We start from the raw sequence: 15,699 nt of genomic DNA, 5'->3' as shown, positions 1-15,699 counted from the left end.
GATTGTTCTGTAGAAGCTATTTTAAATGTGACATAGACATATATTCATCATTCACTTAATCTAAAAGCCGTGACATTTCAGGGTGCTTGATAATATTTAACCCAAATAATTTTTTTTCTTGAATTTATTGAGGATCACAAACTCTATATTTTTCTCATTATACAGTGTAATATAATTTCGGTTGTCTCTTTAAGCTGTATACAATGTTACTAGTAATAGATTATAAAATTTATTTTATAAATCAGACTTTTACTACATTATTGCAAGGAATAAATTGGTTGGGTGCCTGGGTGGCTCAGTTGGTTAAGCGACTGCCTTCAGCTCAGGTCATGATCCTGGAGTCCCGGGATTGAGTCCCACATCTGGCTTTCTGCTCAGCAGGGAATCTGCTTCTCCCTCTGACCCTCTTCCCTCTCGTGCTTTCTATCTCTCATTCTCTCTCTCTCTCAAATAAATAAATAAAATCTTTAAAAAAAGGAATAAATATGTTGAAACCCCCCCAAATTTTGTCTTCACTTGTTTTCTTTGCTAACATTTTTTTTCTTTTGCTGCTTTCATTCTATTTTGTCATTTTACCAGTGGCCTCTTTCTTTTCTTTATATCTCTTTCCACTCTCTTTGATAGTTTTTATCTCAGGGTCTCTGTATGCTTCAAATGGCATATGGAATAGTTCATGATTGTGTTGCCTCATTTTTTCAGAAGTGGTAAAAATGTCCAACCCATGACACTCTGACAGTTTATGATTTTTACACAAAGGAAGATGCTAACAGACCAAGTCAGACACGTTTGACAGTAATGTTCCATTTAGTTTGAGTCCATCAAAAAAAAAAAAAGTTGTCACTTTCTGAGGAATGCACTGCCTGGGAATTAAATCAAGCACTTCCCCTTAGGAAGAAGCGAGAGGATGAAGGGGAGAGAGAAAATGCAGAAATCCTCTAATATCTAGATTACAGATCCCTTTTGGACTTAAAATACTTATAAAATACATTTTATCATTTGTCCATAATAACTAAGAAAATCTTGTAATTATAGCTACGTAAGTAGAACACACACCAGTGATAAATGAAAATAAATAAGCTTTAAAGAAATTTGGGATGTTGAGGCAAAATATTTCTTAACATGATTTCTCTTGTGTTGTCTGCAGACAATGAAGTTTTTTGTGATAATTTAGAGAATAACTACACAATTAGGAAATAAAGACTTTTTCACAAGCCCACACTGAAAGTTGAAAAATAGTAGAATCCTAGGTTTCTATACAAACATATCTAAAGTCAATTTTTAAATTTTTTCATAGAAAATACTTATTAACAACATCAATTTGTGCACATAGATTTATACTATCTCTCCTTTAAAGATCTGTGCTCAGAATAAATATAAATACATCTTGTTATTTAACTCTTTACATGCTAAATAAAAAAAAAATAAGGTTTTTTTAATATAAAAATTACCCATATCGGGGCGCCTGTGTGGCTCAGTCGTTAAGCGTCTGCCTTCAGCTCAGGTCATGATCCCAGAGTCCTGGGATCGAGTCCCACATCAGGCTCCCTGCTCAGCAGGAAGCCTGCTTCTCCCTTCCCACTCCCCCTGCTTGTGTTCCTGCTCTCGCTATCTCTCTCTCTCTGTCAAATAAATAAATAAAATCTTTAAAAAAATAAATAAATAGAATAAAATTACCTGTATCTCTAAATGTTAGACAGACAACTGTTCTTTTTAAAAAATGAAGTTTCTATAATCAGAAAATGGAAACAATATTACTACCAGTAATAACTGGTTATTATTACTACATCATGATTACATTATCATATATATATTCATTTATATGTTGTATTCATTTATATGCTGTTCTTAGAAATGTCTTTCATATATGTGTCTTTATGTTCATGTTATCATTTTTGTGTAACCAAATTAGTTCTGGTTTATTCTATGACCGAATGTGTATAGTTTTAATTTGCTCCAACTATGCCTTTCTTCTTTAATATTGTGGTGGGAAGTTTAGGCTCTTTGCATTTCCAAATACATTTTTAATTGAGCTCTTCCATCTCACTATATACTGTACCCCACTCACACATACCACCACCACCACCAAGAAGCAAAATCTCCCAGGATTTTAATTTGGACTGTGGTTTAAGTAAATTATCAATTCATGCGGACTTGACATCTTAAAAGACTCTGTCCAATCAAAGATCATGATGAATCACTCCAATTATTTAGCTCTTCATTAATTTCTCCCAATAGTGTTTCTTATATTTTTAGTACAGAGAGTGGCCTTACGCATTTTTTTTTAGATTTATTCCTAAATATTTGATACTTTCATGTGATTTCAAAGCTATTTAATTTTTTTTTAAGATTTTATTTACTTATTTGAAAGCGAGAGAGAGAGAGAAACCATGCACACAAGTGGGGAGAGAGGTAGAGGGGGAGGGAGAAAGAGTGGGAAAGAGATTCTGAAGTCTGCTGAGTGCAGAGCCCCACTTGGGTCTGGATCTCAGGACCCTGAAATCATTATCTGAGCCAGTTGGATGCCTAACTGACTGAGCCACCCAGGCACCCCTATTTTAAAATTTTTATTTCAAGTTTGTTTTTAGTAAATAAAGTTGAATATATATTGACATTTATTAGTCACAACCTTGAAAAATTAATTTATCAATTATTATAGGTTTTAAATTTTGTTGGATTTTTTTGTACACATTTAATGTCATTTAAAATAATATTAGTTTTCATTCTTCTTTTACAGTCTTTCTATCTTTTCTTTCTTTTTCATGACTCATTTCACTTGATAGGCTCAATGGATAGTGTCAATTTAGATAGAGGTAGTGATGCTTGAGATTAGTGTTGTGTTTCCAATCTCAGGGGGAAAGTATTCACTATTTCACCAAAGATATATGTTTGCTGAATTTTTATTGTGAATACCCTTTGTCATGTTAAAAAAAATTTCCCTTCTCTTTTTAGGTTACTGAAAATTGAGTTTTATCAAATGAGTTTTTTGCCTGTACTGAGATAATAAAATGACTTATCTCTTTTATTCTGTTAATGTGAGTTATGTTGATTGATTTTGAATATTAAACCAACATTGCATTTCTAGAATAAATCCCAATTGGTCATGATATAATGTCTTTTAAAATATTGATAGATTCACTGTGCTATTCTTGTTAAGGATGTTTTCCTTCTGTGCTCATGAGAGACATAGGTCCAATATATTCATTTATATATATGTCCTTGCCTGGTTTTGATATCAGGTTCATGCCAGTATCATGTGAAGAATTTCTCTAATTTCTAAAATATTTGTGTAAAAATGATACCATTTCTCATTTTAATGTTTAGAAAAGTTCATCAGTGAATCCATGTGGGCCTGGAGTTTTCAAAATTTTTTAAACATAATGCCACAGGGTCAATCCTTGTGGAAAAATTTCCTCCTTTCTCATGACTAAATAATAATCTATTGTATATGCCAAGTGAAGGAAGTCAGAGAAGGACAATTTGTTTGATATCACTCACATATGGAATCTAAAAACACCAAATTAATAGAAACAGAGTGTTGAATGGTAATTGCTAAGGCCTGGGCAGGGGAGGGGGGGCTTAAGGAAGTGGGAAGATGTTGACCAAAAGGTGTGAACTTCCAGTTATATGATTAATAACTTCGGAGGATCTAATGTGCAGCATGGTGATTATAGTTAATGATACTGTATTATGTATTTGAAAGTTGCTAAGAGAGTAGATCTTAAAACATTCTCACTACAAAAAAGAAAGGGTGATAAAGGCGTCACCTAATGAGATAGTGATGGTAATTTCTCATTATGTAAGTATATAAAATCAACATACTGTACATATAAACTTACACAATGCTATATGTTAATTATATCTCAATAAATTTGGGAAAAAACACTTAAAAAGATCAAATTTGCCTTTCATCTGTTCAGTAAATAGTTAATGTAAATTTAAAGAGAGAAAAATTTTTTAAACAGATGCAGGACTACTTTAGTAATAAGTGTCTTGTTAATTTTGGTAAGTTTCTTTTAAAGAATTAATCTATTTCATTTAAATTTTGCTATTTGGTTTCTATATGTCTCATTTGTTGTATAATCTTTAATTCATTCTTTTCTGCTTTTTGGGACATAGACTTTTTAATTTTTTCCTTATTATTTTATTTTTGTTTTATTATTTTTTATCTTATTTGATTTTGTGTTATACATTCTTGGGTAATTTTTTTGTTGTTGTTACCTTAGAGATTTCAGTATGGATTACTGACTTTGATTAGGACTTTTATCACTTCAAGAATAATGCAAAACCAATAATTTACTACCTTTCCAGCTATGTCTTTTATTGCTCCATCTTACAAAAACCACACTCCAACCATTCCAAACCAGAGTTGGAATTCCTTATTACTACCTCTCTGTATCATGCCTGGGGCACTTCTTTCTGCCTAACTGCTGCTTTCTCTGTCTGCTGAAAGATCCCCTATCATTGAGATACATCCTCTATCCTTCTCATAGTACAAAGTGCAATAATTCATTTCTCCATTTATTCATTTCACAGGTATTTTGGGGAACAAATCATGTGATAAGTACTATGCTAATGTTTCCTGAGCACAAGATATCAAGACACAATCCTATCCCTCAATGATCTTATAGATTATTATGTTTGTATTTTAAAATCACAGTGATGTTTTTACTTCCTTCTCTTACACGTGATGTCAAAGGCAATAACTGTGATATTCATCATTTAATACCTAACCCCTATGTCAGAATAGGTGCTTAATATGCAGTTTTGAATAAAGAAATGAACATCTTTATTTCTATTGGGTAATAAGCCCAAATCTTTATCACTTTATTATTTATACACCAGTTAAAATATTTATTAAGTATCTGCTATGTGGCAGACACCCTCCTAGGTTCTGGGGACACTATAGGGAACAGAAAAAGTCTCTGCTTTCATAGAGCTTATATCCCAATGAGGAGATAGTCAATTAATAGATTTTAGAATTAATAGTCAATTAATAAATTTAGAATAGTAATGTATGGTAGAAAAGAAATGAATGGTAAAAATAAAATAGACTTGGGAAATAGGGCAAGGAGGGCTGGATATGCTGATTTAAGATGGGTTGGTTGATTATGAAAAATCTCTCCAAGAAAATTATATTTGAGCGAAGGCCTGACTATATGGATTCTTGAGTGTTCTAACTGCTTATCCTCAAGCCCCTCAGGAAAAGTGTTAAGATACTTTCCTTATGTTATTCTTATACTCCAATTACTTCTAAGAAAATTTTAAGTATCTTAAACTGTCACTAGAATTTTTTTTCCTCGTACAAAACCTATTTTATCTCTTAGTATTGTATTTTGTGAGATCTAAATCTATGTCTATAGGTTTATTAATTATTTTTGAAAAGCATGTTTCAAAAATTTCACCTGTACAAATTCATTTATTTCAATTCTTATGTAGTCTCCCCAGCCCCAGAACTTTTAAACAATGTAAATCTTCCTCTATCCAAGTTTGAACTGTAAACTCCCTCTTTCTAGTTGGAGTTTCCAAGCCATATACAGTTCCTCAGTTTGCCACAGTTGTGAAATTCTTATAGGGTTTATTGTCCAATCCATTCACTTCCACAAATACCATGCTTCTTTTTCACAATAATTGTTTTATAGTTTTGCCCTGACTTAGTCTGTTTGGGCTGCTACAATAAAATACCATAGACTCGGTGGCTTATAAACAACAGAAATATATTTCTCACAGTTCTGGAGGCTGGGAATTCCAAAAGTAAGGCACCAGTAAATTTCATGTCTGGAGAGTCCATTGTTCATAGAGGACTGTCTTTCTGCTGTGTCCTCACAAGGCTAAAGGGCAAGGAAACTCTCTGGGCCTCTTTTATAAGGACATTAATCCCATCTATGAGTCTTAATCTCACAGACTGATCCTCTCTTCCCAAAGGTCTCATCTCTAAATGCCCTCACATCTGGAGTTAGGATTTCAACATAAGAATTTTGTGGGAACACAAACATTCAATTCGTAGGAGACCATATCTTACTAGTCGGAGTATATTTCTAGCTTTTTCAGGCCTGGGGTTATACTATACACATTTTCCCTTTCCACATCCAGTGATGCATATAGTGGATACTCAATAAACATTAAAAAAATAATAATAATGATACCAGTCTATATGTATGCCAGGGTAAATGAAATGTCATTTCATCTGGAGGATAAATACCAGGTGCACTGTGAGACTAACCTAATTTCCATATTAAATTCTACCATATGCCTTGAATACATAGGATCAGAGACTTATTTATAAGATGGAATTTTTCTACTTAATAGTTATCCATGTATTAATATAGTATTATTTTTTTATATCTGATTCTTTAAAATATCTCACACCTTTCATACTATTTCATAGATTTTATTTATTTATTTATTTATTTCAGGCTGGGAGGAGCAGAAGGGGAGGGAGAAGAACAGAGTCTGCGCTTAGTGCAGAGCCTTTTATGGGGCTTGATTTCAGGACCCTGGAGATCATGACCAAGTCAAAACCCAGGGGGCCTTAAACCACTGAGCTACCCAACTTCCCCTTTTCATACTATTTTAAACATAGCAGACAGTACACTATTTCTTACATTTCAGGTAAAAGACAGATTTGAATTTACAATTGATAACAGTAAGATAGGTATATTAGAATTTTTAATATGTTAAATAGGTAAATCTGTAGACTAATAATCACTCAAAACACCTTTGAATAAGAAATCGATTTTCAACATACACCTATTTTTGTTGCTTTGTTTGGATTTTTGCTGTTTTGTTTTGTTGTTTTACAGAAGAAATCTTAAACCACATGAGATGTGACAGTCCCTGAGGCTTTACATATGAAAACTTAAGATGAGTTAGTAGCATTTGCAGTAAAAACTGCAGGCTCTATGCATAAGAACATAAAATTTTAAAACCTATTCTCACAACTGCAATGAAGAAATTTCTAGGATGCCATCACTGGTGACTCAAGTTTTGTTTTATAACTCTAGAGTATCACTTATTCATTTGAAAAGCCTTGTCTCCAGAGATTTATCAGTCTGTAGGCTAAATTGCTGTACAGAGAAAATGAATTTCCCTTTGATTGGCAGGTGTTTTAATGAATGTGTAGCTTTAAAATTTATATTTGTAGTCTTAAAGTGACTGAATCTAAAAGCTGAGCACTAAAAATATCCTACAAAAATTATTGAAAAGAAGCCTTGGCTACATGTATACATTTCACTTAGGGCATATAAATTAAAAAATAAAAATTTACTAAAGAAAATAAAAACTACTATACACTATGATTTTCTTATTAAATAAGATTTATAGAGTGTCTATAAATCCAGTTCACGCTAGAGAATATGTAAGATCAAAAGACCTTATCTAGTATTTGGCCGCTCAGTGGAGAGAGATTTAGATCTTTTAAAAGTTTAGATCTTCTAAAAAATTCAGCTAATTGCTGATTGTGGAAATCCTTATTGAAAATGTCAGTCTCTCTTTTGCTTACTTACATGTAACATGGGTAAAACAATGTTTATTTCGTAGTGTTGAGTTAGAAAATGTTCATAAAATGATTTAATGTAGTACTTTGCCCCTAGTGGATGCTCAATAATTAGGTGTTAGACAAATGAAATTTCTCACTAACTTATTTATTTCCCTTTTAGGTTAAAAAAGCAACTGGCATTTTATCCTAAGAAATAACAGAAAAACAGGCGAGATCCCGTATTTTCTTTTTTGATGCCCAAAGTGAAACACTTAAAAATTTTTGGTTTTCTCCCTTAAAATTGGAGAGATTTTCAGTCTGCTTCTTGAGCATATAATTCCTTTCCACAACTGTTTGATCTTGGCTGTCACCACTCCTGAGGTTAATGTTATTAGGGCAGAAGCTAGAAGCTAAGAAAAAAAAAAAAAAAAAAAGAAGCTTTCACTTTTATTTGAGAGATTACTGATATAGAAGCCAAATTTCCTAACAAACAAGATATTTCAGTGATTAAAAACAAATAATATACTGCAAAATCAAAGATTAATATGGTGAAAATATTAAAAAAACAAAATTTGAAACATAACTTAGTGAATTTTCTTATTCTATTCATGAAAAACTACCTTTATTTAAAAGGCACTAGAAGTATTCTTTCTTAACATGTTAAGTTATAAACACATATACACGCACACACATTCGTGTGCAGTGTTTAACAGGAATCACATTAAAGTCATTACCTGAGTAAGTGCCTGTTGACACCAATGTTATTTATTGCTGACTACAGAATTAAACAAGAAATCTGAAAGTGGTACACATGAAGAAAGGCGGAAGAGGGGAGACTAAATATTATTATTTAGAATGCCTGGATAACTCAGTTGGTTAAGTGTCAGACTCTTGATTTCTGCTCAGGCCATGATTTTAGGGTCCTAGAATGGAGACCCACATAGGGCTCCACACTCAGTGGGAAGTCTGTTTAAGGTTTCTCTCTCTCTCTCCCTCTGCCTCTCCCCTCGCTCTTGCTCTCTCTTTTTTTTTCTAAAATAAGTAAACAAATCTTTAAGAAAAATAATTATTATTATTTGAAATGAAGTGATGTGTACTTTGAAACACCCAAGATAAATATATATACATATAAAAATATATATATATATATATAATTTTTTAGAAAAAAGTTGAGTAAGGTAACTGGTTAACAATTAAGTATAAAAATCAATAGTTTTAGTGTATACCATTTAGAAAATATACTAGAAGAAAGGATGGGACTTATAGTACAGTGAAGAAAAACACCTACCTAGAAAAACTTAAAAAAAAAGTCTTGAACTAAAAAAAAAAAGAAAGAAAAAAAATGTGTGACATTCCAGTGGAATCCAAGGGAAAAAACTATGAAAAATTGTTAAGATATATAAAAATATTACTTCCCTAAGGTTGAAGTGATAAATTCAGTTAATCTCAAAACAAAATCCAAAGTGACCATTTTATTAAATAGTAAAATGAGTCTAAAGTTCACATAGAAAAATAAATATGTGATATTCTTCTGAAAAAGAATATGGTGAGTGAGAAATGGCTCTGCCAAACATTAAAATGTGTTGCCATCAGTGTTCCAATGTAAGAATTGACAGAAAAGAGGAACATTATGGAAGTCCCCAACTATGCCAATAAAATGTGTGAAATTTTATATGTGGACAAGAAAGGAAAAGACTATTTATTAAGTGTAATTCTTATGGCTACCTAAGTATTTGTAAAAAAATAAGTGTGATACTTACTTCATTTCTCACAAGCCAGATGGTTCAAAATTTTGATGGACAAAACAAAAATAAAATGTTAGTAAAACTCTGAATTCATGAATGAATTAAAAAAATAATATTGCAGGGCACCTGGGTGGCTCAGTCTGTTAAGTGTCTGCCTTTCAATCAGGTCGTGATCCTGGAGTTCCAGGATCGAGCCCTTCATTGGGCTCCCCACTCAGTGGGGAGTCTGCTTCTCCTTCTGACCCTCTTCCCTCTCATGCTCTCTCTCTCTCTCAAATAAATAAATAAAATCTTTTAAAAAATAAATAAATAAATAATAAAGATAAATACAAATAAAAAATAATATTGAGAAAAGATTTATTTATAAATACAATATGTGAATAAACTATGAAAGAAAAAAAACTATCTGGTTGGAAAGATATCTTAAATTAGATTTATATTGATCCACTCTGACAATTTCTGTCTTTTAATTGGTACATTTAGACCACTGACCTTTAAAGTGATTACTTAGACAGTTTGATTAATATCTACCATATTACTGTTTTCTATTTGCTGTTTTTATTCCTTGTTCCATTTTTGTCTTCCACTTTTTCTGTCTTTTGTGTTTTTTAATTGAGCATTTTACAGGATTCCATTTTTCTTTCTTAGTATATCAATTCATAGGAGATGTATATATATATATATATATACTTATATAATGTAATCTATTGTTGGTACTCTAGTTTGAACAAACTGCTATGTTATATCAATTAAGAAAAGTAAAAAGTTTTTATTTTTTATTTTATCTTCCATTCTTCTTCTTTTTTTTCCTTTTCTTTTCTTTATGTAGATCTAAATTTCTCATCTGTATCATTTTCTTTCTCTCTAAAGAACTTTTTAAAAACATTTCTTACAATATAAATCTACTGGCAACAAATTCTTAAGCTTTTGTTTGTCTGAGAAAGTCTTATTTCTCCTTTACTTTTGAAGGACAATCCCACAGCATACAGAATTCTAGGTTGGTGTTTTTTATCTTCTTTCAATTCTAAATATTTCATTTGACTCTCTTCTTGCTTACGTGGTTTCAGAAGCGAAGTTAGATGTAATTCTTTTTTTTTTCTCTTTTTGTTCCTGTACAGATAGGATGTTTTTTTCTACTGGCTTCTTTCAAGATTTTGTCTTTAGCTTTGATTTTCTGTAATTTGAAAATGATATGCCTAGGTGTAGTTTGTAATTTTGTTTCGTTTTGTTTTGTTTTGGCATTTGCCCTGTCCTAATGTTTTTTTTTTTTTTAATTTTTTATTGTTATGTTAATCACCATATATTACATCATTAGTTTTTGGTGCAGTGTTTCATGATTCATTGTTTGTTCATAACACCCAGTGCTCCATGCAGAACGTGCCCTCCTCAATGCCCATCACCAGGCTAACCCATCCCCCTACCCCCCTCCCCTCTAGAACCCTCAGTTTGTTTTTCAGAGTCCATCATCTCTCATGGTTCGTCTCCCCCTCTGACATACTCCCCTTTTCTTCCTCTCCTGTTATCTTCTTTTCTTTTTTCTTAAAATATGTTGCGTTATTTGTTTCAGAAGTACAGAACTGTGATTCAACAGTCTTGCAAAATTCACAGCGCTCACCGTAGCACATACCCTCCCCAATGACTATCAGCCAGCCACCCCATCCCTCCCACCCCCAACCACTCCAGTAACACTCAGTTTCTTTCCTGAGATTAAGAATTCCTCATATCAGTGAGGTCATGTGATACATGTCTTTCTCTGATTGACTTATTTCACTCAGCATAACACCCTCCAGTTCCAACCACGTCATTGCAAATGGCAAGATCTCATTCCTTTTGATGGCTGCATAATATTCCATTGTGTATATATACCACATCTTCTTTATCCATTCATCTGTCGATGGGCATCTTGGCTCTTTCCACAGTTTGGCTATGGTGGACATTGCTGCTATAAACATTGGGGTACACGTACCCCTTCGGGTCCCTACATTTGTATCTTTGTGGTAAATACCCAGTAGTGCAATTGCTGGATCGAACGGTAGCTCTAATTTCAACTGTTTGAGGAAACTCCATACTGTTTTCCAGAGGGGTTGCACCAGCTTGCATTCCCACCAACAGTGTAGGACGGTTCCCCTTTCTCCCCATCCCCGCCAACATCTGTCGTTCCCTGACTTGTTAATTTTAGCCATTCTGACGGGTGTGAGGTGGTATCTCATGGAGGTTTTGATTTGGATTTCCCTGATGCCAAGCGATGTTGAGCACTTTTTCATGTGCCTGTTGGCCATTTGGATGTCTTCTTTGGAGAAATGTCTGTTCATGTCTTCTGCCCATTTCTTGATTGGATTATTTGTTCTTTGGGTGTTGAGTTTGATAAGTTCTTTATAGATTTTGGATACTAGCCCTTTATCTGATATGTCATTTGCAAATATTTTCTCCCATTCTGTCGGTTGTCTTTTGGTTTTGTGGACTGTTTCTTTTGCTATGCAAAAGCTTTTTATCTTGATGAAATCCCAATAGTTCATTTTTGCCCTGGCTTCCCGTGCCTTTGGCGATGTTTCTAGGAAGAAGTTGCTGCGGCTGAGGTCGAAGAGGTTGCTACCTGTGTTCTCCTTTAGGATTTTGATGGATTCCTGTCTCACGTTTAGGTCTTTCAACCATTTGGAGTCTATTTTTGTGTGTGGTGTAAGGAAATGGTCCAGTTTCATTCTTCTGCATGTGACTGTCCAATTTTCCCAACACCATTTGTTGAAGAGACTGTCTCTTTTCCATTGGACATTCTTTCCTGCTTTGTCAAAGATAAGTTGACCTGTCCTAATGTTTTCTAAGCTTCTCGGATCTGTGGTTTGCTGTCCAACATTAATTTGGGGACATTCTCAGTCATTGTTGTTTCAAATATTTCTTCTATTCCTTTCCCTTTTTCTTCCCCTTCTGTTATTCCCATTATGTGTATGTTGTACCTCTTACAGTTGTTCCACAATCCTTGGATATTCTGTTCCACTTTTTTCAGTCTTTCTTCTGTTTGCCTTTTTGTTTTGAAGGCTGATATTAATATATCCTCAAGCTCAGAGATTCTTTCCTCAACTGTGCCCTGTCTACTAATAAACCCATCAAAGGCATTCTTCATTTCTTTTATGTTTTTTATCATTAGCATTTCTTTTTTATTCTTTTATTGAATTTCTACCTCTCTGCTTACATTTTCCATCTGTTGTTGCATACTATTTACTTCACCAATTAGAGTCCTTAGCATATGAATCATAGTTGCTTTAAATTCCCTGTCTGAAAATTCTAACATATCTGCCATGGCTGGTTCTGATGTTCATTCTCTCTTCAAATTGTGTTTTTTGCCTTTTGGTATGCCTTGTAATTTTTTTTTTTCCTGATAGCTAGACACAATATGTTGGGTAAAGGAATTATTATAAATAGAGCTTTTATACTGTGATGATGAGGTATGGGGGGAGAGGAAGTGTTCAATAGTCTTATGATTAGGTCTCAGTCTTTTAGTGATCTTCTGCCTCTGGACTGTGAATGTTAGGATTTTTTTCTCCTCTTTGGTTGGACAAGGTGGTTAGAGTAGGCTGAAGTTGGGTATTTCCCTTCCCTCAGGTTAGTTAGGCTCTGGTAATATCCCAGCCCTGGAGTTTTTAACTCTCAGTCTTTACTGAGCCTCCAGCAATTTGTCAACTACTGTTAAGTTTTCCTATCCAAGCCCTGGTTCCCAAAAGGTTTGCACTCCTGAGTGCCTACCCTGGTAAGCCTCAACTCCCTATATTCACCTGTTTGGCTCTTTTTGGGGCACATCAGTTTGCCCTATGTCATTTCTTCCCCTATGAGCCAAGAAGAGTTGTTGATTTTTTTAGTCTGTTCAGCTTTGTACTTGTTGTTGGGATGGAGGGATAACTTCCAAACTCCTTGCATGCAGAACTGGAAAACAGAAGTCTTAAATTAGATTTAAATAAAGTAAATTTAGAAATATTTAGAATATATATATATATATATATATATATATATATATAACAAAGCTTTAATAAACACAATATAAAAACTGTTTTAAGGGACACCTGGGTGGCTGTCAGTTAAGCTTCTGTCTTTGGCTCTGGTCATGATCCCAGGGTGCTGGGATTGAGTCCCGCATCAGGTTCCTTGCTCAGCAGGGAGCCTGCTTCTCCTTCTGCCAGCCACTCTCCTGCTTGTGCTCTCTCCCCTCTTTCTCTGACAAATAAATAAATTAATAAAAAAAGTTTTAAAAATACAAAAAATAACTTTAATAAACATAATATAAAATTTGTTTTAAAAAAAACAAATAAAAGGGGCACCTGGGTGGCTCAGTCAGTTAAACATCTGCGTTTGGCTCAGGTCATGATCCCAGAGTCCTGGGATCAAGCCCCATGACAGGCTCCCTGCTTAAGGGGAGTCCGCTTCTCCCTCTCCCTCTGCCCCTACTCATGCTCTCCTCTCTCTCTCTCTCTTTCTCACTCTTTCTCTCAAAAGAATAAATAAAATTTTAAAAATAAATTAAAAAAATACATTTTTTAAAAAACTCTGAACAATCATTTCACAAAGTAAGAAATACAAATGATGAATGTATATGAAGTTATTTTATAAGTAATTAAGAGAAAGCAAACTAAAGTATGAATAATATATATTTCACCAGTAATTGTCAAAATATTATCCAATGCTTCTGAAGATGTGTGAAAACTATCATAAGTTACTTTACAGATATTCAAGATTCTATTTATGGGAATTATCCTTCCCCTTCCAAAAATACTTAATTAAGAATATATAAACAAAGATGTTCATTTCAACATTATTTTTAATAGGGAAAATTAGAAGTAATGTGAAAGGCTATCTTTAGTGGAATGGTATAAATTGGGATACAATGAAATAATATCAACCATTAGAAGTAAATGAAAATATAGCTTTTTTATACAATTAAGTTAGATAAAGTCAAATTATAAGGTGATGCGTTTATTACATGCTGCGTATAAATGTTACAAAACATACGCTTAAAATCCTCACAGTGGTTCTCTCTGGAAGATGATTATACTTTCTACTTTGGTGTTCTTGGCTTTTTATCATGAGCATATTTCTTTTTTCTATAAAATAATATGTTTTAATAAAAGATCTTCCACAGAGCATAGTAACAGGTGACTAAAGAAGTACACACATTTAACTCTTGTTATCTGGTCTAGAAGATTAAATGATTTTTGTAGAGATGATAAACCCATTTTGTTTTCTCCTACTAGGGAAAGGTGAGCATGGGAAACCTTACCCCCTCACTGAAGAGGACCATGATGACTCAGCTTACAGGGAAAACGGTTTCAATATTTTTGTCAGCAACAATATTGCTCTAGAGCGGTCCTTGCCAGATATTCGCCATGCTAAGTGAGTATCAGCAAGCCCATATGCAGTGTAGTTTTCTTTTGTTTGTCTGTTTTTTTTAATTATGTTTAATGTGTATTACAGTGAGACACATATTTATAAATTTTGCCATAATAATTTTTTAAAAATAAGTTTATATTTCATAATCTTAAATATTTAAATTTAAATTGAGGTAATGTTTAAAGTTAGAAAAGAATAAGTACCAACTTTCTACAACTTAATTCACATTTTCATTGAGTCGCTCGTATTATCTCTATTTAAAATAAAGTGTTTTAAGATATTACCCATATTTTTACCTTTGATCATGTAGATGATAAAGGAAACATTTTTTCTGGTGATTAGCATTCTCAGGACTGTCCACATATATATGACTTCATCTTCACCCAGCCATATTCAGTGCCATTGATGTTACATCTTGCATAAAGAATGCTTACAATAAATGCATCCATAATCCAAAGGTTATGGTTGGTTGCTCAATTTCCTGTCACTTTATGAATTGTTTGTAGCTTATCAATTAACAGTGAATTCAGTTTTTACTGCACTATAGTTAAATAGTATAGTGCAAAAAGAAGCAAGAAAGATATCATATATAGTTTCCTGATATCCCACCCCTACCTACTCCTAACGTTGCTTATTGTACTTTTTTTCTAGTCTGTTATGATTTTCTTGTTAGCATATACAAGGCCAAAAGCATGCCGAAAACGTACAATGGGATCAGAATTTGGAGTTTGTGGAATTGCCATATATATCTGATAAATCTATCCAACTATACTAATATGTTTACCCCTGCCTTCACCTCAGTCTCCATTTGGAAGCACTGGTGTGAGAGAATGAAAATCAGAGAAAATAAAACAAGGGCAGGGCGCTTGGTTGCCTCCATTGTTAAAGTTCCAACTCTAGATTTCAATTCAGGTCATGATCTTGGGTCTTGGGATTGAGCCCCCGTGTTGGGCTCTGTACTCAGCAGGGAGTCTACTGGAGATTCTCTCTCTCTCCCTCTCCCTGTGCTCCTCCCCTTGTGCTCTCTCTCTCTCTAATGAATAAGTAAATCTTTAAAAAAATAAGGGCAATAATAAAAATAGAGGTAGGAATCAAAATCAAATCAGT

General features: G+C 33.5%; 1 protein-coding gene across 1 annotated transcript in view; it reads left to right on the top strand.

The window, feature by feature from the left end:
• GALNTL6 (polypeptide N-acetylgalactosaminyltransferase like 6) overlaps positions 1-15,699 on the top strand; it is a 1,206,234-nt gene that overhangs the window by 492,631 nt on the left and 697,904 nt on the right. The window contains exon 3 of the mRNA XM_088019488.1: positions 14,457-14,595. Within this exon, the coding sequence (XP_087875614.1) occupies positions 14,457-14,595 (139 nt within the window). The remainder of the gene's footprint in view (positions 1-14,456; positions 14,596-15,699) is intronic.

This window comes from Eumetopias jubatus, unplaced genomic scaffold (assembly GCF_037043125.1).
Source record: "Eumetopias jubatus isolate StellerSeaLion01/CBP00866 unplaced genomic scaffold, mEumJub1_p1.0 scaffold_2, whole genome shotgun sequence".
NCBI lineage: Eukaryota > Metazoa > Chordata > Mammalia > Carnivora > Otariidae > Eumetopias > Eumetopias jubatus.
The sequence above is the reverse complement of the archived record's forward strand: the minus strand, read 5'-3'. Positions and strand labels throughout refer to the sequence as shown.